Here is a 24,489-nt window from a genome sequence, read left to right as displayed (position 1 = left end):
CTTCTAACAATTTTGATTTCTTTACTAAATTGACGTTTCACAAGAGCAATAAAGTTAAGAAATGTCTGTGCAACTTCTGTTTTATTTTGAATCAAATATATCCACACACCTCTTGAAAAATCATCTACTATTGTCAAAAAATATTTAGCTCCACAAGATGACTGAGTCTTATAAGGACCCCATAAATCTATATGAACCAACTCAAAAATATAATTGGATTTAGTCAGACTACTAGCAAAACTACTCCTATGATGTTTCGCTCGTGGACAAATATCACAGCATCATTATTCTTCTTTAAAAAATTACTCTCACCTGGTAACCTTTGTAACACTTTTTCTGATGGATGTCCCATTCGTCGATGCCATAACTCATACGTATATCCACTGACAGCCATTACTTCAACTTGAGGCACACCACAGAAAATATATAGTCCACCTTATCGTTCACCCACTCCAATCACCTTCCTCGTCGACCGATCCTATATAAGACATAAGTTGTTAGTACATTGAACACTACATACCAACTCATCAATAAGCTGTGTGACTGAAATTAAGTTACAAGTTATTTGAGGGACATAAAGCACGTTTTCTAGTCTTAAACCACCAGGCAGAATAACGGTTCCTATTTTCTCAGAATGTGCATATTTCCCATCTGGGAGACCAACTGAACATGCCTTAATATCTCTCACATCTATCATGTCATCCCTTTTACACGTGACATGGTTTGTATCCCCTGTGTCTACAATCCAAACCGTTTTCTTACCTTGGAGCTGAGACGTGGATTCTCTTGTATTTAAAAACTCAAGCACCTGTTAAAGCTGTGTTGCTGTTACTCCCGTCAAACCTGAGACATCTGATGAGCACGCACCACCTGCATACTTCAATTCTGATATATTCAGATTGTGTGCTCTAACCTGATTGCCATTTCCTTGTCCTCTACCTCCTCTGCAATTGGCAAAACCAGCTCGGCCTCTACCACCTGCTCTGCCTCCTCTACCATTTCCTCTTCCGCCTCTAGGTTTGTCTCCCCACCATTCTGGGTATCCAATGATCTGAAAACACCCTTCATCTGAGTGTCCTTCTCTGCTACAGTGCTTGCAAAACTTGGCAGGATCATATGTATTGTTGAAATGACGTTGATTAGACTGAACCCTGAAAGCCATCACATTCTCTTGCACTTCCGTTGACATAGCTACATCACCTATCCTCAGACGCTCCGAATTCACCATTGTCTGGTATGCTACGTCTATTGATGGCAATGGATCTCTTGCCAACAAATGCTCACGCAGTGAGCTATACACATAATCTAATCCAATAAAAAAATAATGTAGGAAGTCCTCTTCTCTTAACGTACTAACCTGGCTTGCTATATTACAAGCGCACTTACCACACTTACACTGAGGTACCTTCACATATGTCACCAACTCATCCCATATCTTGTTTAATCTTCCAAAGTAGACAGCTACACCTTCCTTATTATTTTGTTTGCACTCACTCAGAGACGCTTTAAGCTGACAGATCCTTGTTCCGCTTACAACACAGAATCTTCTCTTCAAGTGTGTCCACATCAAGTTTGCATTATCATAGTTACCCAAACTTGATCTGATTGATGGCTCTAACGTGTTCCTGATCCAAGAAACAAGCATTGACTGGACCGCAATCCATTCTTATAGCTGGTCACAATCTTCAGGTTCTGTGATAGTCCCATCAACAAAACCGAACTTCCTCTTGGCAATCAAAGATCTTCTTATGGCTCTAGCCCATTCATCATAGTTAGTTCCTTTTAGAACAATCAGTGTGATGATAATTCCTGGGCCATCACTCGACCCTAGATGATATATTGGGTTCCTCTTTTGCATGTCATACTCTGTACTTTTTCCTTTGGTTGATGATTCCGTCTCACCACCCATCTTGTATAGCTTTACGATTTAGGTTTTCTTTTTTTTTTCTTTTTTTTTTTTTCGGTTTCTCAACTGGCTCTTGATGCCATGTTAAGATTTGGGTAATTCTCTTTCTTCCTTACAATCATGCATTTTCATAGCTTTTATACAAGACCATACTTGGTGTACAAGTTATTAACCCTAGACACCAACTTGAGCCCTTAATTATCGGTCTCAAGATAGCTACCTACTTGGACCAAACTTCTCCCTAAACTTCCCAACACAGTCTCGGAAATATTTGGGACTCAAGACACATTCTTGAGTCCTACACCACTACGACACTTACCATATATATATCGTATTTCCTAATACTAGTGATTAGAGAAAACCATACCTTTCACACGCACTTACAAGTTAAGATGGATGACACTGGTAACCTCAAAAGAATAAGTACCTGAATCTCTTCCGGAAGGCTCGACAATGACAACTTTATGCTTCTTCTTTTTTCTACACGAATTAGGGTTTTCATTATTATTAACCAGTCGCTTAATACTTATATATACGACGTTTGAAATACAGGTTTAGACACCGGGCCGGTGACTGTATAATAGATCTGACAACAGCAACAAATAATACTATTAGTTCTGCAGCAGAAGCTTATATATAGCTTTAATCGAATAAGGAAACACAACTTTACAAAGAAACACAACTAAATAAGGAAACCACTATTGGTAAGAAACAGAAATACCAAGTTATAGAAATTAGAAAGAGTATGGTTTAGACAGTAGTACTGGTGCCCTAAGAACATGCAGCCGGCCAACTTTTTCCGGCTGCAAGTACTAGTTAAAAGTATATAAGACCACTTCCTAAGGCCCTTTTAAATTTGGGACCACTGAACTTCGTATTTAGCTTCTTCTTCATTTTGAGAATTTTGCACATATAAGAATGCACAATAAAACATCTTCCATCTTGTCTTTCACGGCCAAAAAGAACTTGATAACCACTTTCTCCATGATGGTAACATTGCGTGTCTTACAGTGTTCTGTAGTTAGTTCACATTCAACCAGATAAATTTTGCTCTCAAGGTATCCACAGTTCCACACACTCGTATAACTATATACCATGACTTCTTTAGCAAAGTTATAATTCGTAGTTTAGGGCTTTTTATCAACAATGTCATTTTCAAAGTGCTTTCCTCTTTATTATAAACTAAAATTGCTAAAGTAGTATATTTTGCGAAATATCCATTACATTATAAGTTCAGTGTTTCATACTCGACTATTATCGTTGGCTTAAACACCCCACTAGACAGTGACCAAAAAACACTTTTAAAAGGGCATACACTTTTGCACAATTCAAAAAAGATTAATGAAAATTTATATACATGAGATGGGAGGTCGCATTCAGTCTATTTTTCATTGATTCTGCACCAGGGGGGTAATGGAATGTCAGAGTTTTGACTGCTTTTGTTGTTGCTTTTTTCTTCTGCTATTATTTCATATGGGTGTTCAAACTGTATTTAACCTTGCACTTTCAGTTGCATTAATTAAACCCTTTATATATTAACTTCAATCTAGTACTAAACTACATCTATAAACTTAATGGACAATAGGTACATTATTAGTTTGACTGATCTTGATATATAGCTAAGAATCTAGATTGTCGACATACAAGAGAATTCCCAGACCCTCCATGGATGGCTCAAGTTGGTGTTTCATGTGCAACTAGAGGTAAACAGCAGAGACAAGGGACTGATATGATTTGGGACTCCTGAAGATTGGTTAGTAGTCAAACTCACCGCACATATGGGCACTCTTGATTATTCTTAAACTAATCATCAATTTAAATTAGTTAAATATGAATTAGTGGAAAAGCATAATACTCCTAGTGCTCCTTTTTACTAGTGACTATTAGGCGTATGCCGCCTATAAAACGGCAAGCACACGGTATTCTTTAGTAAAAGGCGAAAAAATAGTTCGATTTGTGCTTACCGCACGGCTACGTGTCAAGCTATAGCCAGGTAGCCATTACTTGAAATTTGTTTTCTAATTTGTAATGATTTATAACCATTAATTAATCAATGCTTCACTACTGACGGATTTTAATATAATTAGATACAACCCGGCAAAAGTGGTAATTCTTTGCCAAATTCATGTGTAGGTCCAGGTAATTAGTGTTGGGGTTTTGTTCCATATACAAAATCATATGGCGGAAAACAGACTTTAGGTAACAATTTTGCAGCAGAAAACAGTGATCTAATGCTGTCAAAACCGTGGTTAAAGGGCAGTTTCGGGTTTGGAATGTCTACAAGGTTCACTTGGATTAGGAAACTTGTATGACGGTTTGGTAGAGTGTTTTCCAAGTTATGTGGTTTCCTAGTTTAGGATTTCCTAATTAAAGTGTGAGTCTATTTTTAGGAGTTATAAGAATTGGGGAGCAAGGATTTGTCTAGTATATCAGAGGGATTATATTGTGAGTAGAAATCCATTCTCTTGGAGAATCCTCTCTTTATGAGAGTGTTCGGTTCACAACCGTTGTGTCCTGCAATGATTGGTGATGCGGAAAAATCTATGTGAGAAGAGAGACTTTTAGTGAGAAAGGGTGTGGGAGAAATCTAGGGTTCATGTGGAAGAAGCTAGAAATCATGATGTTCTTCGTGTTCTTGTCTAAAGTCGAGGTAACCATGGTGGTGGAAGTTTATGGAAGAAGAAGAACAAAGGAAGAGGTAAACTCTTCGTAATATGTCTTGTTGTTTCTAACGTTTAGCGCCAGTGGGTTATATAACTAGTTGATTATAACTTGTTATGATAATGAAGATTCTCGGGGTGGTTTTGGCCGCGGATGTAGCCTACAAAGGGAAGGTGAACCACGTAATCTTTGTGTTGTGTTTGATTGTCTATTATCATATTGAGTATATATTCGTGCTAGTATTATCTGATCATGCTAATCTAAAGATGTAAGTAAAGGATTCGAGCTAGTTATCTAAATTAGGATGTCTCATGGAATTAACTTCTATGGAAACATGCCGGTTCGAGATGAACGTAACCTCGGTTTCCCGACAATTAGGTCAAGTTCCTCTATTTTCCCATTATTAACTAGAATTAAAAGTGCTCTTGGGTTAATAGCACGTATGGATACACATCCATAAGTAACTTTTTGATTTCTGTAAATCAAAAAGAAAGAAGTCAGTTTGGGTGTAGAATTTCAGAACGACTTCTAGAAACAGAGAAGTCGACATTTTGTGAAGCAAAATGAAAAAGTGGAGGTCTAACAACCACACCCAATAATTCGTTTGGAAATATGTATGGACTAACTCCAATTTACTCTCAAGAGAATCAACTAGACAGTCAGACTCAATCTTAAGAAAAGTATATCAAAGAGTTATATCTCAATTTCTCAATTCAATCCGCAATCAAAAAAATAGGAATTTGCGAGCCCGATTGAATATAAGAAATATGTTGGACGGTATTAAAACTTATATCCAAGTGCCAATCAATTTAATCAACAACCCAAGGGTCGGATTCACAATTGATTGAACTTACGTACAACCTGTGATATTTCAATTATATAAACAAATATAATGAGGAAAAGAAATAACACAGACACCAGAAATTTTGTTAACGAGGAAACTGCATATGCAGAAAAACCCCGGGACCTAGACCAAAATAAACGCACACTGATTATAAGCTGTTACACCAATTTCCTACTACCTATTCGGACTAAATGTAATACCTCCTTTAGCTGTATTCAAGCACTTATAGAACTCCTAGCAGAACACCAATTCTTATTAGGAATTCTTCTCGTAAATCTTCTAGCAGAACCCAAGGCTCTCTTTAGAAGATACAAAAATATGGTTGATATTTTTGGATCTTTTGTTTTCACAAAATACCGAATCAATTTGCCTTTATATGTAAATCAAGGTTTTGAAAATTTTGTGTTTTTTTTGAGAAAAACAATTATTAGGTAAAAGTAATATCAAAACAAACTTATAGATTAGGTTTTAACTTACAATCAGTATGCATACACACAAGGAGTTCGTGAACCTGATTTTCGTAAGTGAACTTGGGCGATTCCAAAGATCAAATTCCAAGTTAAGAAAACCCTAATAATTCAACAACAAGAACAACTAGAATAAATCTAGAGATATCTTGTTTAAAAATTCTTAAGCATTTTTACGAGATACCTTAATCGAAGTTTTTCTTTCTAGCTTCCGATTTCGACTAACAAGTGTTGGTATACGATCGGAAACTGAAATCTATCAAAACCTAGGGTTTATGATCAACAATCTTAAATGGTTTTATATCAGAAGAGAAAACCGTAGAATTTACAAGAGGTGAAAAACCTAGATTACAAGTTGTATAATCAATCAAGAAGATTAAATCCAACTCGGCTTTGTGATCCCAAATACAAAGACTTGTATCTCACTCTTGTTCACGAAGAACATAAGACATGGAAAACAAACTTATGAATCTTACACAAATTTTCCAAAGGGGATGAAAACGTGTAGCACTCATGAACCCTTTATTTATGGTGAAAGGAAGCTTGAAAGCTAAGCATAGTTATTTTCCTTTTTCAAGACTCTCCTAATTTTGGGAAGCTTTCCTAAGTTACAACTTTTTCCGAAATAATTAAATAAATAATTAATTAGCAAATATTGTATTTATGTGAATAAATCACATTTTAACTTAGGCAGCAGGAATTAAAAGTTATTACAAACACTTTAATATGGTAATCAAATATGTTTGGATTAATAGCCATCTTTCCTAGATAAGGAAACATCACCAACTTGACCAAAAATGCATTTTAGTCACGTAATTGGGCCCAAGTCCGTGAACCGTAACAAACAGTCTATGGATTGTTTCATACTAACGAACTGTAACAATTACAACAACACTTGTAATTGTTATTTTAATAAATCACTCATAACTTCATCGTTATAACTCGGAATTTAATGATTCTTGGCTCGTTTAATTTGTAAGATCATTCACTATAACATGAGATCCTCTATAGGGATAAAGGTTATCGTCACCAAAGTCATGAATCAAATAACCTCAAGTATATATACATAAATGTTACATTTATCGTCATAAGAATTGTTCCATAGAGTGAGCATTTATCTCGATAGATTAGAAAGGTAGAATTGAACAAGAATCTAAATGAAATCAATCACATACCTTTGTTGATGAAGTACTTGTTGATGTCTTCTTATAGTCTTCAATCTTCATCCTTTAAGGATAGCTTCGATTCTTCTTAGACCAAATCTAGTCTGAAACTATCTTTAGTATGCTAAATCAAGAATGCATTTAGACAACTAAAATTGAAAACTAACTTGACATAACAATGCTAGTGGGTTAAACCGAGCAATGCTCTAACAATCTCTCCCTTTGTCAATTTTAGTGACAAAACCATTTTACATATGGATTGTACTTGTTAAAAGCATTACAACTCCAAAAATCCGACATGCTTGATTTCCTTAGTTCTTCAACTCTACGTGTGTTCATCTTGTACTTGTTGAAGATCCATCATAGTATTATTACATAGCATCAAAGTTTCATTGTATCACAACTTTGACAATAATATTACGGTGATATATGTATCACCCCCCTTAGTCAATACTCCATATCAACATGAAAACCACTCCCTCTTACATAATGATCCGTAAACTATATGTATTTGTAGTGTGAACTACACATTAATTCTCTCTCTTTTTGTCAATATAAATTGGCAAAGGTACGAAAACTAGTGGGATCCTCATGAAATTTCCACGGAGACACTTCTTGACCAAAAGGATTGAAACATATCAACTTTTTTTAGACGATATCACAGAGTCGAAACTTATTGACTCCATCAAGGAGTTTATTAAGATACAAGTTGACCCCTACATGTTCCACAACCGCTTCTCCCCTCAAAGATATAGCAATTAAGCACAAGTTCAAAAGAACTCTCCCCCATAAAATGTCATTCCCGAAAGAACAACAAGAGTGACCTTTCTCCAGGGAGAAGGATTTATATATTAGATTTTAGAAATCCTACAAGAAGATACGATTTAAGAACCAATCATTGAAAGTCTCTCATGAGATTGTGTTACTAAAAAGTTTAGAACAATCTCATGGTAACAATACACAATATGTAATCATGAAGATCAAGTATTGTGATCATCTTATCTAAGATACAAACTTGTATAAAAAAGAATTGATATGCTTATAGAAGGAAGAATAACCTTTTCCACAAGGATTTACACCAATAATGGTTATCATAAGTGTATACAAAAGTTTCTTTGACAATAAAAACCAAAATCCAATGATTTTGATTATTTCATCTACCCTGTTATGTTTAAGAATTATAATCACAAATCAAGTTAGGTAATTAAGAACCATAGTGTGGTATTTAGCCATATTCATCTTAACCATAACTAGTTCAAATGACTCAAATGAAACTAGTTAGAGAGTTGTTCAATTGCTTATATCTCATATAAGTATAAAAGATACAATCGAAACAAAAAAGATTTGATTCACTCGAATCAATTCATGAACTTTATAGCCACGGTTTGCAAGTACGCATTCCTTAGTTTATATAAGTTTAAATTCACGAATAATCGGTTTTAGAAACTAACCCACTTAAGTACGCATAATGGTACGCGTACTTAAGTACCCGGAATAAGTTTGTTTTCAGTTTACAAACTCCAGCAGAAATTCACGGGATGTGAACCTCCGGCAGTGCGCGTACTAGTACGCGGACTTTAGTTTCGGTTATCCTGAGCAGTAAAGTACGCATACTTTGGTTCAAACATATTGGAGTTACACACATATGAGTTGTCTTACAATGTTTATATCCAACCATAGTTATGTGTTCTAAACTCTCATTTCAATCATTGAAACATTCTTAGAGAACGTTATATAGTTGTCGTTCACAAACTATTTTTCGTCAAAGCGATTTTCAAGTGATTGAAACTAATATGACTTTCGTCACTAGTAAGATGAATTTGTCCAAAGCGAAAGCTTACCAACATATATTTCGAGAAATATGTAAGTGAGTTAAACTCAGCTCGAAACAATAAATTGTTCCACATATTCAAAAATTACACAACATAATATGTGCGCCCCAATTCTTTTGCAATCCTCGCCGCATTTATAAGGGCTTCTTGGTGAGGATGCACTTCCAACACAATCAGGTTGTGTTGAGGTGAACAAAATCTTGCTCACCACAGGTATTCGAAACAAAATCATGCATGGATTCTAGGAATTTAACAACTTCCTTGAAACTTTCAATAATTGTTCCATACCTTTTAAAGATGTTATCCCTTTTCTAACTCTTGTTTGGGAGATCATTCTTAATAGTAGTCGTTGATTTATTGATCTTCTTTGGTACCCAGTTCTGAGTATCTTTTGGAGCAACGTATTTCTTTTTCTCCCCAATATAATTATGAAACTTCTTTGAGGGAATACTGAAAAACTGGAATTATTAGACTCAGTTTTTTTCCAGTTTGGAACATCAGATCTTGTCATCTTAACAGAATCAGATCTGGTTTTCTTTCGTTTAAGATATCTGCAATTCTATTCAAGTGACCTGGTTTTCCATAATAAAAGAAATGTTTAGTAGAATGGAATAAGTTATGTTTAGTATTACCTGAATGTGTATGTTCTTGCTTTGGAGTTTGACATAATTTCCTCTTTTCGTCATCGGCAGTTGGTAAAGATACTTCACTTTTTTCAACCGTGGAAGGTTTTGGTTTAGAAGAATCTTTAGCTCTAAAAAATTTTACCTATTTGAAAATACCAGGAGCGTTTATTCCTTCATATCCCAATACTCGTGTATCACAATGAATTCTACATGCTCCCAATATCGAGGTTAATTTTTCTGAGATGCTATTTCTAGATAAACTCTCTTTCAAGTTCGAGTTTTCTTCTTACATCCTTTTGACCTTTTCGAGCGAAATAACTAGATCATTCTAGGATGATTCAAATTGAACTTTGAGATCTTCTCATTCTGAATCAAATAACAAGGTCATCTCAATGTTCTCCAAGTTATCTAGCTTTGATTGAAGAATAACTTCCCGATCTCGACTTCCGACAATTTCTTCTTTAAGATTTCGTAATTCGTTGAGATAACTTCTTGCACCGATAGAATAAAGTTGGTCTTGCAAGTCTTTATTCCCACTACGAAGTCTGTCATATTTAACTTTCTCACTGAAAATGGTGCTTTCAGCTTCCGAGAGTTTCTGATGACATTCCTTATGAAGATTATTAGCAACTGGATCTACATGGAACACTTCTTTTTCAGAATCAGAATCAGTATCCGAAAGAATTTTTCCAGAAGCTAATGCAACCTCGCCTGCGTACTCTTGGTGATCATAATATTCGATCCATCATCAAGAGTAGGCAAAGCTGCTACATATGCCGATTGTCTATGACTCCAGCTAGAACATACTGAAGAAAGGTGCCCGAAACCACGACAGTTATATCATTGTACATCATCATTAGGAGATGTTGTAACTTCACAAAAACTCTTTTTCCTGTCTCTCAAGAGTTTTCTAAATTGTCGTGGAATAAAATCCTTAGTATCCGGCGAACCAGATTTATCCTTAGAGGATTCAGAATTATTTGCAGCTTTAAGAGAAATCACCTCTTTTCTAGAAGCGTGTTCATTATCAAAGATCTTTAACTTTCCAACAAGAGTATTTATGGAGAGTGTAGAAAGATCGTTTGCTTCTCCAATGACATGTTTCTTAGACTCGGATCTTGATGGTAGAGACCTGAGAATTTTGAACACAATAACTTTCTCTGGAATAATTCTTCCTGATGAATACGAGGTGTTAATTATTTCAGAAAGTTTTTGGTTAAACTCATCAAAGGTTTCATCATCAGACATGCGAAGGTTTTCACAGTCAGATGCTACGTTTTGAAGCCTCGCTTTTTTCTCTGCGGAATTCCCTTCAAATACGGTTTCTAAGATATCCCAAGCATCTTTAGACTTATTACACGTAGTCACGTGGTGCTGAAGATCTGGGGTAATGGAATGGATGATAGCATTTAATTCGTCAGAATTTTTCTTTGCATCAAGAATCTCAAGATTATCATAATCACCAATATCCTCTGCAACAGTTACACCGTCTACTGTAACTAATGGAGGATTATAGCCATTAACAATACGAACCCATGATTGAAAATCTCGCGCTTGAATAAAAGCACGCATATCAATTTTCCACCGTAAATAGTTCGTGCCATCGAAGGATGGCGGTACGTTTATAGAGATAACACTTATGTCCATTGAATTAGATTGCTACAAGCACATACTTATGAGGTCTTAGCGTGTTTACCTGCTGTGATACCAATTTAAAAAGTGAGGGTCTAACAACTACACCCAATAATTGTTTTGGAAATATGTATGGACTAACTCCAATATACTCTCAAGAGAATCAACTAGACAGTCAGACTCAATCTTAAGAAAAGTATATCAAAGAGTTATATCTCAATTTCTCAATTCAATCCGCAATCAAACAAACAGGAATTTGCGATCCCGGTTGAATATAAGAAATAACTTGGACGGTATCAAAAACCAATATCCAAGTGTCAATAAATTTAATCAACAACCCAAGGGTCGGATTCAACAACTGATTGAACTTACGTACAACCTGTGATATTTCAATTATATAAACAAATATAATGCGGAAAGAAATAACACAGAGGCCAGAAATTTTTTTAATGAGGAAACCGCAAATGCAGAAAAACCACGGGACCTAGTCCAGAATAAACACATGTTACACCAATTTCCTACTACCTATTCGGACTAGATGTAATACCTCTTTCAGCTGTATTCAATCACTTATAGAACTCCTAGCAGAACACCGATTCTCATTAGCAATTCTTCTCGTAATCTCTCTTTAGAAGATACAACAACACGATTGATATTTTCGATCTTTTGTTTTCACAAATTACCGAATCGATTTCACTTTAGATGCACATCAAATTTTTGGAAATCTTGTGTTTGTTTTGAGAAAAACAATTACCAGGTAAAAGTAATATCAAAACAAACTTGTAGATTAGGGTTTTAATTTACAATCAGCATGCGTACACACAAGGAGTCCGTGAACCTGATTTTCGTAAGTGACCTTGGGCGATTCCAAAGATCAATTTCCAAGAACAACTAGAATAAATCTGGAAATATCTTGTTTAAAAATTCTTAAGGATTTTTACGAGATACCTTAATCGAAGTTTTTCTTTCTAGCTTCCGATTTCGACTAACAAGTGTTGGTATACGATCGGAAACTGAAATCTATCAAAACCTAGGGTTTATGATCAACAACTCTTGAATAGTTTTATATCAGAAGAGAAAACCGTAGAATAAACAAGAGGTGAAAAACCTAGATTACAAGTTGTATGATCAATCACGAAGATTAAGTCCAAATCGGCTTTGTGATCCCCAATACAAATACTTTTATCTCACTCTTGTTCACGAAGAAAAAAAGACATGGAAAACAACCTTATGAAGCTTACACAAATTTTCCAAAGGGGATGAAACGTGTAGCACTCATGAACCCTTTATTTATAGTGAAAGGTAGCTTGAAAGTTAAGCATAACTATTTTTCTTTTTCAAGACTCTCTTAATTTTGGGAGTCTTTCCTAAGCTACAACTCTTGCCAAAATAATTAAATAAATAATTATTTATCAAATATTATATTTATGTGAATAAACATTTTAACTTAGGCAGGAATTAAAAGTTATCACAAACACTTTAATATGGTAATCAAATATGTTTGGATTAATAGCCATCTTGCCTAAATAAGGAAACATCACCAACTTGACCAAAAATGCGTTTTAGTCACGTAATTGGGCCCAAGTCCGTGAACCGTAACAAACAATGCATGGATTGTTTCCTACTAACGAACTGTAACAATTATTACAACACTTATAATTGTTACTTTAATAAATCACTCATAACTTCATCGTTATAACTCGGAATTGAGTGATTCTTGGCTCGTTGAATTCGTAATCTCATTCATTATAACATGAGATCCTTTATAGGAATAAAGGTTATTGTCACAAAAATCATGAATCAAATAACCTCAAGTATATATACATAAATGTACATTTACCGTCATAAGAATTGTTCCATAGAGTGAGCATTTATCTCGATAGATTAGAAAGGTAGAATTGAACAAGAATACAAATGAAATCAATCATATACCTTTGTTGATGAAGTACTTATTGATGTCTTCTTGTAGTCTTCAATCTTCATCCTTTAAGGATAGCTTCGATTCTTCTTAGACCTAATCTAGTCCAAACTATCTTTAGTATTCTAAATCAAGAATGCATTTTGGCAACTAAAATTGACAACTAACTTGACATAACAATGCTAGTGGGTTCAACCGAGCAATGCTCTAACACAAAATATTTGAACTTGTGATTTCTGACTTCTGGAGAAGCAGAAGTCAGAAACAGAATTGTATCTGAACGCGCTATAATACTTGTGACCCAGAGCTACTATTCCTGGTTTATAACTTTGCAATTCAATTAGAAGTCTGTCTATTAAACTCTAAAATGTAAAGAAAGAAACTCTTTAAAAAACAGTAGGTCTCACACGAAAACGATGTCAACCAGTAATCACCCAAAGCTACATCAGCTTAGACCACTGGTTTGATTATAGATCCACATAAATGAACTGCAAATAGTATGTGATGCAATCCATTCTCTTAAAATTGTCCGTTCATCTTTATTTGTGCTGACAAAGTTTTTTTCCTTCTTTAAACTCTCTTTAAATTATAATCTTGGCTGCACCACTGTCGAGAGGGCCTTTGAGGTCGGATTCATTTGGATTGACTACAAGGCTAATTCAGGATGTTTTCAAGTTTCACATCAATGAGTCAAAAAGTCTCTTGTACAGGGTTGTACTGCTTTTACGATGGAATATATGTTATCGTCGATTCCTCTATATATCCTCTTCAAGTTTTCATGCTCAAACTCAACTAATATGACCCTAGTTCACAGTGCCGAGTACACTCTATGAAAACTTTTAGATGAGTCTCTCTACGAATGAAAACTTTAAAAGGATATCCCAACTTTGGTGGTAATGGAATGTCAGAGTTTTGACTGCTTTTGTTTATGCTGTTTTCTTCTTTTGATTTGGTTTTGCAACTAGAAATTAAGCCTTAATAAATCTTGCACTTCCTTGGTTAATTTCAAACTAGTGTAGTAAATTACCTCTATAAACTTAATAGACAATTTATTGCCAGAAAACCCCGAGTTAAATGGACACTAGATCTTCTTTATGAGAACCAAAGTGTGAGTAAACATACTTTAGGAACCTGTCTTATTGAGTGACTTCGTCTCTTGCACTTTAGCCCTCCCCCTTTTCTAGAGCATAAAAACAATCATAGCAACAACTGCAAATAGGTATAGCCAAAACGTTAATTACAAGCTTAGTTATTTTATGATGTTTTTTTATGATTACCGTACCTTTTGTCATCGGATTCATCGTTATGGAACTGTATGACCTTATTTTTTAATGAATTTAATCAAAAGCTAATCCCACTTGATAATCGCACAACCATTCGTGCACTAATATAATAGTGTTGTCAACTAACAAAAACAAAAGAATATAGCATCGTTTGCAAAGAATGAATAAACAAACACTTTTTAGAACAACTCTAAGAAATCGAACCGCAATACCAATCGCCGATAATATTGTGCATGAAAATAGTACTAGGAGTGAACATACCAGATCAACACCAACATGGTGGTTGGTTATATAATTATAAGAGAATTTTTTGCGAAGAATAATGCATTTTTTTCGGTGACTTAAGAGAATCTTTTTCAGTACGGATTCTACAGCATAATTTTTTGTATGTCACGTTTATTCCTTTAACACCGGATTAGTGTCTACTTTCGGGACTTCATTGTCTAGTACAATGAAGTTCATTACTCCCGTTTTTTTTTCATGTGTGAGTGGCCAAAAATTCGTTTCTCACTTGTAGGAGTTGGTCATTGTTCATGAAATTTTGACAACCTTTTCCACCGTATGGATAGGGATGGGAGGTGGGACTCCACTAAAAGCATCTCCAACAGTGGGTGCTAAAAATCTTACGTGAAATTTTTATTTAGATCCTTATTTATGAGGTCATATGTATATGGCAAAAATAACAATGATTTTCTCATGGACTATCTCCAACAGTGGGGGTCTTATTTTGAGGATTTGTTTTTTCTGGATAATGATAAAATTGATTCATTTTTTCCTATCGGTTAAGAAAAAATTATTTAAAAGTAATAATTTAAAATATGGTTAAAAGGATGACGTGGAGGTCATTCAGAATATCTAAATAAGACTTTCTCCAAGATCTTCATATTTATTTTGACACCCTTCCTACTTAATAGGACCCACTCTTGGAGATGAATTTAATGTAAATGAGGGTTTGAAATCTTATGTGTCATAAAAAAAGATAAAATCTCCAACCTCTATTGGAGATGGTAATACAATATTGGGTCTAAGTTGGTTGGACCAACTTCGAGAGCGGGTCCGGTGCAAAGAGTCTGTTCAGTAGGGCGGGACCATACCCATCCTTCTCCCATAAAGCAAAAAGAAAGAAAGATAAAAAAGAAAAGCAACGGTCATATGAAAGCTTAACTATAACCAGACAACATTTATTGGGTGAATGTCATTATTAATTAAGTTATACGGAAAATAGGTCATTTGTCCAAATATTTTTAAAGCACGGTTCAAATGGACGAGTAAAAAATAGTTTGGGTGAAATGGCCAAAAAATAAAAAGTAAGGATGAAACTGTTTTAAAAAATAGCAAGGATGAAACTGGATACATCCTGTGTAAATTAAAAATAAGAAAAAATATTTGAAAGTGGGCATGATGAAACTGATTACATCCTTCCTATTTTTACATTTTTGTCCATTTAAACATTATCAAAATCTAACTGTCCATTTCACCCAAGAATTATTGATTTTGGTCTTTTTAACCAATTTTGTGTAAATTATATGGGTGTCTTCGAAGACTTGTTTAGAATCGATTAAACAAGTTTTAGGAATCGGATTTTAGCCTTTATATGTACCTAGGGGTAGGTTTGGGCAATCGAGGAAACATAGGTCATGGTTGGAGCAGTCAAACCCAATATAAATGGGAACTTTTAAATGTTCTTAAGCTAATCATCATTTAATATTAATTAACTACTTAATTAGTGCCGATTCCTTGTGGCTATTTACAGTCAAGCTACACCTAAGCCGCTACTGCAATTATTTCCTTGATCACATGATACTTTTTTTTTATTTGATGGAAGAGAGAATTTTATTAGAGTAAGAAGAATTTACAGTAGTCTACAAAAGGTAGATATGAGAAACAACAACTATAAAAAAAAAAACAAGAAAAAAACTAGCAAAAAACAGTCTCCCAATTGCTAACGGATTAAGAGAAATTGCAATGCACTCTCTTCCCAAAAGCATTAGCCCAACTTAGCACCAGAGTTTTGGCATCTATAGCTAAGTCCATATCGGTCTTGAAACTATAATTAGGTTCAAAGGTGCTGCAATTCCGCTCTCTCCACAAAACCCAAACCAGAGCAGCAGGAATTAGATCCCAAACAACTTTAGCAGCAAAAATTGAATTAACAGGCCATATATGTAATACCCGGTATTTTTAATTACCGTTTCATGTCGGGTTATACCCAAATTAGCTAACCAGGTGGTTTGAGTTGTAGATGATTAGTTTATATATTTTGAAATCCATAGACCATATGGGTTGCATTAGTTTATATATTTTGAAATCCTTCTCCTGTCACTTAGAAAAATGTTGGGTGGAAATAGTCACATAATTATAATTTTGGATTAGTAAATAAAAGGAAAATAAAATTAGGAAAATTGAAGAGGTAACTAAATAAATAATATAATAAACATTTTTGTTAATAGAAAAATGAAAGGACAAATAAAATAATTAAGGGAAAAAAATAGTATAGTAATTAGTATTAAGTTTATTATAAATAGGGAGGAATATAGATTAAAAACAAAGGTTAGAAACCAAAAGTAGAGAGAAAGAGAAGAAGATGAAGCATGGTTTTAGAGGAGAATTTTGTGGACAATCTAGAGGATATTGTAGGTAATAAAAGGTAGAATGTGAAACTCTTTTCTTTTTTGGTGTTTTCTTTGGATGTTTATTTTGTATGATTTTGTATTGTTGGATTTTATTAATTTAAACACACAAATATATATCTCCTATTGATGATCAGGCTTTTTAAATTGTTAGATAACATGATTAGGTACCCATGGTTAAAATTTTGAGAACAATACACCACAAATTCACTGTTGAATCTGTCTTTGAATTTGGATGATAGTTTCTGAAATTTTGGACAGTTTCGCTTTCCTGTGTTTTTGATATTCTTAGAAAGTCTTAATGATGGTAAAACGATTTGAGTCCTTAGAAAAAGTTGTATATTTGTGATTTATCTATCAGTATGATTTGGATTCAGTCAATTTGATATTTATATGAATTTATCATGAATTGTTTGGTAATGACATGTAATCTTCCCAGTTTTTAGGATATCCTTTTAAATTCGATAACTTTTGTTTGAACCGTTGGTTTTCTGTGCAATTTGGATATGTGGTTGTTTATGGATCTATGTATGTTATCTAGAAGTTTCAGGAAGATCGGATGAATAAATCACCCAAATATGTATGATGCAAAATGGATGCAGTTAGCTTGTTTGTAGAAATGCTTGAAAGAAAATTATGTTCATATGCCATGATTGCTTGTGTTGTGCGTAAAAACGATTTTCAAAATTAAATAAGTTCATGTTTTTCCGTTAGATGGAATATCGTTTCATGCTAACGGCGGGTAATGATCCCCGAGAGTTAAATGGGTAATGATCCCCATGGGAACTTGTGTTTCCCGACCATCGATGGCGGCTGTCCATGCCGATAAACGATAGGTGGTGTATAAACCAAGGTTTCGTACTGTGAATGAAATGGGTAATGATCCCCAAGAGCAAATGGGTATGATCCCCATATGAACTTTTGTTCCTGACTGTCTATGGCGGCTGTCTGTGCCGATAAACGATAGGTGGGTGTACGGACCAAGGTTTTCGTACCGTGAACTCAAGGTTTGTTGGTGAGATGTGCGAAATATAATTCAATAAATTGTTGAACTCAAGTGTGAATTTAAATGGATTAATTATTAATTGATGTGTTACATCATAAATGTATGATTAGAGGACTCATGGTATATTGGTGACAATATTAAATTGTGAATGATATGTTGGAATTTATTTGATTAAATTATTGAGAATAATATTGGTATTGTGAACTCTTGGTTGAACAATTGAGTTGTATTATTTTTTGAAACAATATTAATGTAGTAAAGTCTTATTTTGGGATCCTAATTAGATGATCTGTTATAAATACTATTTATGTTGAATCTATGGTTACGGAAATGAATTAAACGATTAATTGAAAATAACATTTGTGTGGTAATCTTGATAGTTGAATATATGTATCATTGATCGCTCGAAATCATGTTCTATACCCATGTTGTATGTTACTTGACTCATTGATATTGTTATGCATATCCGAGATTGGTAATCCATTCTACTGAGCTGAAATCTCACCCCAATTGACATCCTTGCAGGTTTATTAGAGTCGCGCAGCGGAAGGGATTGAGTATCTTAGAGATTTGAATCTTTTCATTGTATTGATTGAAATGTAATTTGAAATAATAAGGTTGCTAGAAATGTTGTTACAAATGATTAGTAAATTCATATGTTTAAATTCATATTAGAAAGGCTAAATTATATTTGTTGTAATAAAAAAGAAAGATTAACTAAGAGAAATATATATGTGTAAGTCTCTTTCCGGACCGTAACGCTTCAAGTTCGGATCTCCATATGGGTTTGAACCTGATCCGTAACTCGGGGTGTTACAATATATGTGCAAAGGACAACATAGTTTCAGGTAAGACCCAAGATTAGTTCTTATCAGGGGTGATTGCGGATCAAATACTGCGAGCTATCTTACAATGAAGCAGGATGTGATCTTGAAATTCAGAGCTGGCTCCACACAGAATACAAGAGCTATATAAATTCATACCTTTGTATTGGAGCATTTCCAAAGAATTGATCTTACCATGCGCAGTACACCAAACTAAAAAACAAATTTTAGGAGGAACTTCAGGCTTCCAAGTAAACTTTTGAGGAAAATCATGCACCCCATCATCTGAGATCAAAAGAGCATACAATGATTTTACTGAGAATAACCCTGTAGAAGTAAGTGTCCATCTTCTGGTGTTTGGCAAAGTGTCTCTTGTAGGTGGGTTTGAGACAACGATGGAGAGCATAATAGCAAGCTGATTTGTTTCTTCATTAGATAGAACTCTCTTGAAATCAAAATGCCAGGAACCTTCAACAGTAACATGATCTGTTACACTACCAAATTGCAGTCTGTCTATCTTGTAAATACAGGAAAAAGAAGAGGCTAAAGCAAGTATTTCCTATCCAGTTATCATGCCAGAATGAAAGCTGATTACCAGAGTGAAGCCAAAGAGTTGAATTTGCAGAAATCAAATAACTAAGATAGTTCTCCAGCATAAGACACCATATGGAGTATGAACTTGCCCTGGAACCCAAAAGGAGAAGTCACAGCCATATTTCTCCACAATAAGCTTGTACCAAAGATGAGACTTTTCAATGCCAAACCTCCAACACCATTTAGCAAGTAAAGCATCATTCATCTTCCTTAAACTGATAAATACGCATAATTTTTAATCAAATATTTGGAAATTTCTTATGTCACTGTGGTACAATGGTTATTTTTGTGGATATTAGCGATCTGAGTTCAAAAATATTAAACTTTGTATCAGTAAGAAGATAAGCAATATTTGTTAACTGAATTGTTAGTATATCATATTCAGGGTGGTAAAAAGATAAATGGTATATATTTCAAAAAAATAAGTAAAAATAATGAATAAGGCATTGCCTGCTCTTATGTGTTCTCATGTAGTAGATCGAAAAAAATATTCACAACAAATATCACCTTATTACATTCTTTTTTCTCTTTGTTATCTAAGATTTGTTTTACTTTAGTTTTAAGTTCCAGGTCTCCTAAGTTCGAAGGTAAGGGTTTAATCTATCTGACCTTAAGTTTAATTGATTTTATTATCTTCTTTTGATTGCAAATCTAATTTTGGATTTTTGCGGGTTAGCAGTGTAGTTTTCTTGGGTTAGGGGTTTGCAATGTTGGAACGTGATTCTCTATGAGAAATAACTACGAAAAGTTGAACTTTAGCCACGAAATCAAGAATACATTAAACAACGTGAATTTCAAGATTATAAACAAGTTTGTCAACTTGAATTGTTACAAAACTCCAGTATCGACCTGTCCGACCATGACCTATTACCATCGATTCAAGAAATCTATGCTATTTTCATTTTAGTTCATGTTACTCAGATTACTTATATTTACCTTACCTTGTTTTGCAATTTGTTAAAAATAAGTCGTGGTTGGAACTTATGATCCTATTTATGCTATTTGATATCGATGAAAATGAGATTTGTTTGGTCTCAAACAAAGCAAATTAGTCAGGTGATGCGGTAATAACGTTTGTATAATCGGTAAGAGGTTCGTTCAAGAATCGGGGTAGATATTTAAGTTTTAATGATTGTCTTTTAATCAACTCTGTAAGGATCCAGATATCGAATTGGCTTATATTTTAATTAATTTATAAGGTTTGCTTCTTTTATGGAAAAAAATTGCGAACAAGAGATAAAATTTCATGGATTTGTGAGGAAAAATATGATTAGCTCAAGGCAATTAGAGGCCATTAGTATGATAAGAAAAAAAAAAACTAGAGATCATTATTTATCTGCCAAAAAAGTATGACATTATACTCTTGCGGCCAACTCCTTGTTTTGATTTCATGTAAGTTGTTTTTTTCTCTCTAATAAGTAAAGCTTTACTCATGTTTTTGAATTTCGATTGTCATTTTCTGTCAAATTCTTCTGTATACCGAAGAAAATACACTGGCTGATTATTTATTTATTTAATTTTAATTTTTTGAAGTATGAGTTGATTTTTGAAGGAATCACATTTTCGGTTGTAAGGAAAATAAAGAGAAAGATAAATGGTAATATTTTAATTTTTTAGTGCTAAGTGATGGTAAGTTTTACTAAATTATAGAAAGACTATTTTACCCATTATTAAAAGAAATAAAAAAAATACGAATAAAATAAACAAATATGACTCAAGGAGGGTTCGCAGAATTCATCGTCTCCAAACAATTTTGTGGCAGAACTCAACGACAAAATTAAATTTAATGGTAGATTTTGTCGTATCTAATTATCCAATGAATTATCCTTTTACCTTTCGTACCAAAATGTGACGGTAGATTTTGTCGTATCTAAATACCTAATCAATTATTTTTCCACTTTTCGTTATAAGCAGTTAAATTCTTGTTTTAATCTTTTGTATCTGTTCTTTAAAAACATTGCGGATAAAATATAGAGAAAAATCTTTCTGATCCCCGGTCAATTACCTTGACACGTTTTATAATATATACAGAGATTTTTATTTTGCTGTTTCCTGTCTGTTCTCCGGAAACAATACATTATATTCATGAAATTTATCATAATGTCAATTTACTAGAATATTTGTACCTTCACATAATATAATAATTTGACTAATGACATTATTACTGGAGGCAAAATAATGAGTAAAGTCCCTTTCCACCAAACAAATAAGAATAAAATGGATATCTATTATTCTTAAATGCCAGAACAAAATCATCTCAAATATATTTATCCTCCACTAAACTATATTTAGGTGCATAATTCCCTTCTTATTCTTGTTTTATTTCCCCGTACATGTGAAGAATAGAACGCGAAAAGAATAAAAAAAACTATTTCCAAGATGAGAAGCTTTTGTATTCATCCTCAGCAAATATTTACATTAAAACAAAAAACATAACCGGAATTGTAATTACTTGCTAAGGTCTTATTGTGCGATTAACTACTACTCCATTGCATAGTCATCCGAAGCTGACCATCCGTGCTCAACCCTACGACACTTGCACAAGAGATTGCATGAACAGTGACACTTATCTAAAATCCTAAATTTATAATCCAACTTGTGATTTACGTTGCAAATAGCAAACATTTTGCATAGATTCTACGGATTCTACCAGTATGACCGAAGCATCTGTGGAGAAAAGCTAGCACTTAAAGTAGGATTCCATGGAACAGTACTATAATTAGTACCAATCCCATTAAAATACTGGTATTGCTGCTCATTGAAGCTTTGAGAATGCTGAATATATTTCTGTTGATCATAACCACTATAACGTACCCCTCCGCGACTTTCTTGAAACGTATTAGTTTCATACATCTGCTCCTGTAAATTCTTCATTAGTTAGATCATGCATTTTAACTATTTGACATTAAAGTTAATGGAACCAAATTAATTTAAAGAAGATTATACCCAGAAATCTTCATCTTCTTTTGGAATCTCAAAAGAAGGTTCATCGTGTCGAGCGAATCTGCCACGTATTCTTGGACGACTGTCGGCTAAAGTTTTTCGACATGCATACTGCAGAGAAAAAATATACACAAAATTTTCTTAAATTTAATCATTAGAAAGTTGTTTTTTGAGTAATTTTGTCGATTTTGTGCATTTACCTTGATTGTTTTGTTGAAGTTTCTTTGAGTACGTTTGTTTCTGTATCTATCAATCTTGTGTTTTTTCTCTTCAGCGGTGTAAGGTTTTGCTTTGAAGTTAGCTTCATCCACTAATGAACAATTCTCAGTAGCAGATAATGGACTTGATGAATACCCATTACTTGAGTGTACTCTCTGAGAATTTAAATGGAAACAAAATACAGAATCAGAATCTTGTCGCATTTGGAGAAACGAACAAAACACAGAGGTAGAAACAGAAGATATAAACAGAGAGTTAGTGACCTGTAAATCACCAGTGCTAGAGACTTTTCTGATCATGGGTTCATAAAATGCAGGAAAATAAGGTGTTTGCATTAAAGGGTTAAACCCTGGTTGGAAGAAATCGTTTGGTGTTTGATCAAGAGAATGACTACTGAAACTCCTCTGCATCATCATTTTCTCATCAGAATTGATGAAACTAGTGGTATCAAGATGAGGAGGACCAGCAGTAGTAAAACGATCTTCTAACTTGATTCCAGTCAGCGAATTATCATTTAATCCTGATATAAACCCATTTTCAGAATAAAAACCAGAGTTGTTATCAGGTAATGATGAAAGGAATTGAGAATGAGTTTCATTTTGAAGTGACAGATTGTTAAGTTCATGACTTGGTGGACACAATTCATCAAATGGGTTCATCGGAATCGAATCATTACTCTGATTCTCATTTGATGAGACTGAATTGGTATTGAGAATATCAAGATCAGGTACTGGTGAACTCTCAAATGGAAAAACTGGTTCATCAATCCAAAACTGCAGATCGAAATCATCACAGTTCAAGAACTCATCGTCAAAAGACATTTTAAAGAAAACACTGTGATTGGAATGAAGCTGAACAATGTTGACAATGAAGAAGAAGAGAATTTTGATTTTGATTTCTACTTCTTAATTTCTTGAACATATGAATTTAATAGAGTTTGTTTTTCTCACACTCACTCCACTTTTCTCACACTACTGTGAGTGTTTGCAATTTGGCTTAGCTGAAATTGTGACGTGGGACTGATTTGTTAGTGTTGAGTTGCCAAACAAGAAAAACTAACTGACAAAATCAAACTAATTTTGAGTAGTAATCCTCTTGGAGGATCAAAGTAAAAAGCAAGAAACATATTTTTTTTTTACAAGGGGTTGAAGGAGGCTTGTATTTATACATGTGAAAAAAAAGATACTTCAATGGCAATATAAAAATTTTGGTCGCCCACTTCCACAAAAATAGGGTGTATAGAATGGGGTCCTTTCTTTACAATGCAAAGTGCAAAGTAAGTGGTCAAGTCAACTATGAATCAAATTAGTGTTGGTAAATTTGATCAATGAATGGTTGTTTATTTTATGAATTTTGATGGGAAAAAGCCAAAAAGGTGAGATTTGTTACTAGTTGCCTAGTTGATTTTGCAGTACTCACAGGTAGTAGGTAGCTAGGTGCTTACAATTCGCTCAGTTGATACTTTCTTTGGCTGTTTGGCGATAATTCTACTGCTACGGCGGGATTAAATCCCTTTGAGAAAATGGAGGGACCCACCGAGCCTATCCCTGCTAGCTCCAATGGGTCCCAGGAGCTGTCAGACGCGGTATTTCTCACGATGCCCTGGGGCGGTAGTTGTAGCATCACTCGCTGTTTGGCTATTTTCATATGACAAATAGTGAATTTGAAAGTATTTCCTCCCGCTGTCCATTATTTTTATTATTATTTTATTTTTTGGGTCAAAGACCAACATTTATATTGAAGTTTGAATCTCAAAGAGGATCTATCTACAAGTCCATATGTTAAGGAAAAGAAATAGAAAAATTGCTCCACTCCGATGCTGACGAGTTTCGATATCAAGTCGTTGATGTCATCACTCAACGATTTTATCATTGTGCACCACAATACTTACATGGTTATTTTTATTTATTAATTGATTTAAACAAATTGAATATATGAATA

At 34.1% G+C, this 24,489-nt stretch overlaps 1 protein-coding gene and 1 non-coding gene across 2 annotated transcripts; both read right to left on the bottom strand.

Moving 5' to 3' along the window:
* Nucleotides 1-3,762: 3,762 nt before the first annotated feature.
* On the bottom strand, nt 3,763-3,880 carry LOC113307019. The gene has a single exon (XR_003338988.1). It is a non-coding gene; the product is annotated as a U5 spliceosomal RNA (small nuclear RNA).
* Nucleotides 3,881-21,812: 17,932 nt separating this feature from the next.
* Nucleotides 21,813-23,566, bottom strand: LOC113301717. Its single transcript, XM_026550512.1, has 4 exons — nt 22,812-23,566; nt 22,530-22,703; nt 22,333-22,440; nt 21,813-22,245 (listed from the first exon to the last, which is right to left on the bottom strand). Exons 1-4 carry the CDS (start codon nt 23,367-23,369, stop codon nt 22,033-22,035), a joined length of 1,053 nt encoding a protein of 350 aa, XP_026406297.1. The 5' UTR covers nt 23,370-23,566; the 3' UTR covers nt 21,813-22,032.
* Between the last annotated feature and the right edge of the window lie 923 nt (nt 23,567-24,489).

The sequence above is a fragment of the Papaver somniferum genome, chromosome 8, assembly GCF_003573695.1.
Source record: "Papaver somniferum cultivar HN1 chromosome 8, ASM357369v1, whole genome shotgun sequence".
Lineage (NCBI taxonomy): Eukaryota > Viridiplantae > Streptophyta > Magnoliopsida > Ranunculales > Papaveraceae > Papaver > Papaver somniferum.
Note: the sequence above shows the minus strand (reverse complement) of the source record. Positions and strands in the feature narration are given on the sequence as shown.

What these genes read in the sequence shown, in the direction of transcription:
- LOC113301717 (XM_026550512.1), bottom strand. Translation starts at nt 23,369, where the DNA reads ATGTCTTTTGACGATGAGTTCTTGAACTGTGATGATTTCGATCTGCAG. An exon ending in ACTTCAACAAAACAATCAAG is followed by an intron (nt 22,441 to 22,529) that starts GTAAATGCACAA and finishes TTTTCTCTGCAG; the next exon opens with TATGCATGTCGAAAAACTTT. An exon ending in AAGAAGATGAAGATTTCTGG is followed by an intron (nt 22,246 to 22,332) that starts GTATAATCTTCT and finishes AAGAATTTACAG; the next exon opens with GAGCAGATGTATGAAACTAA.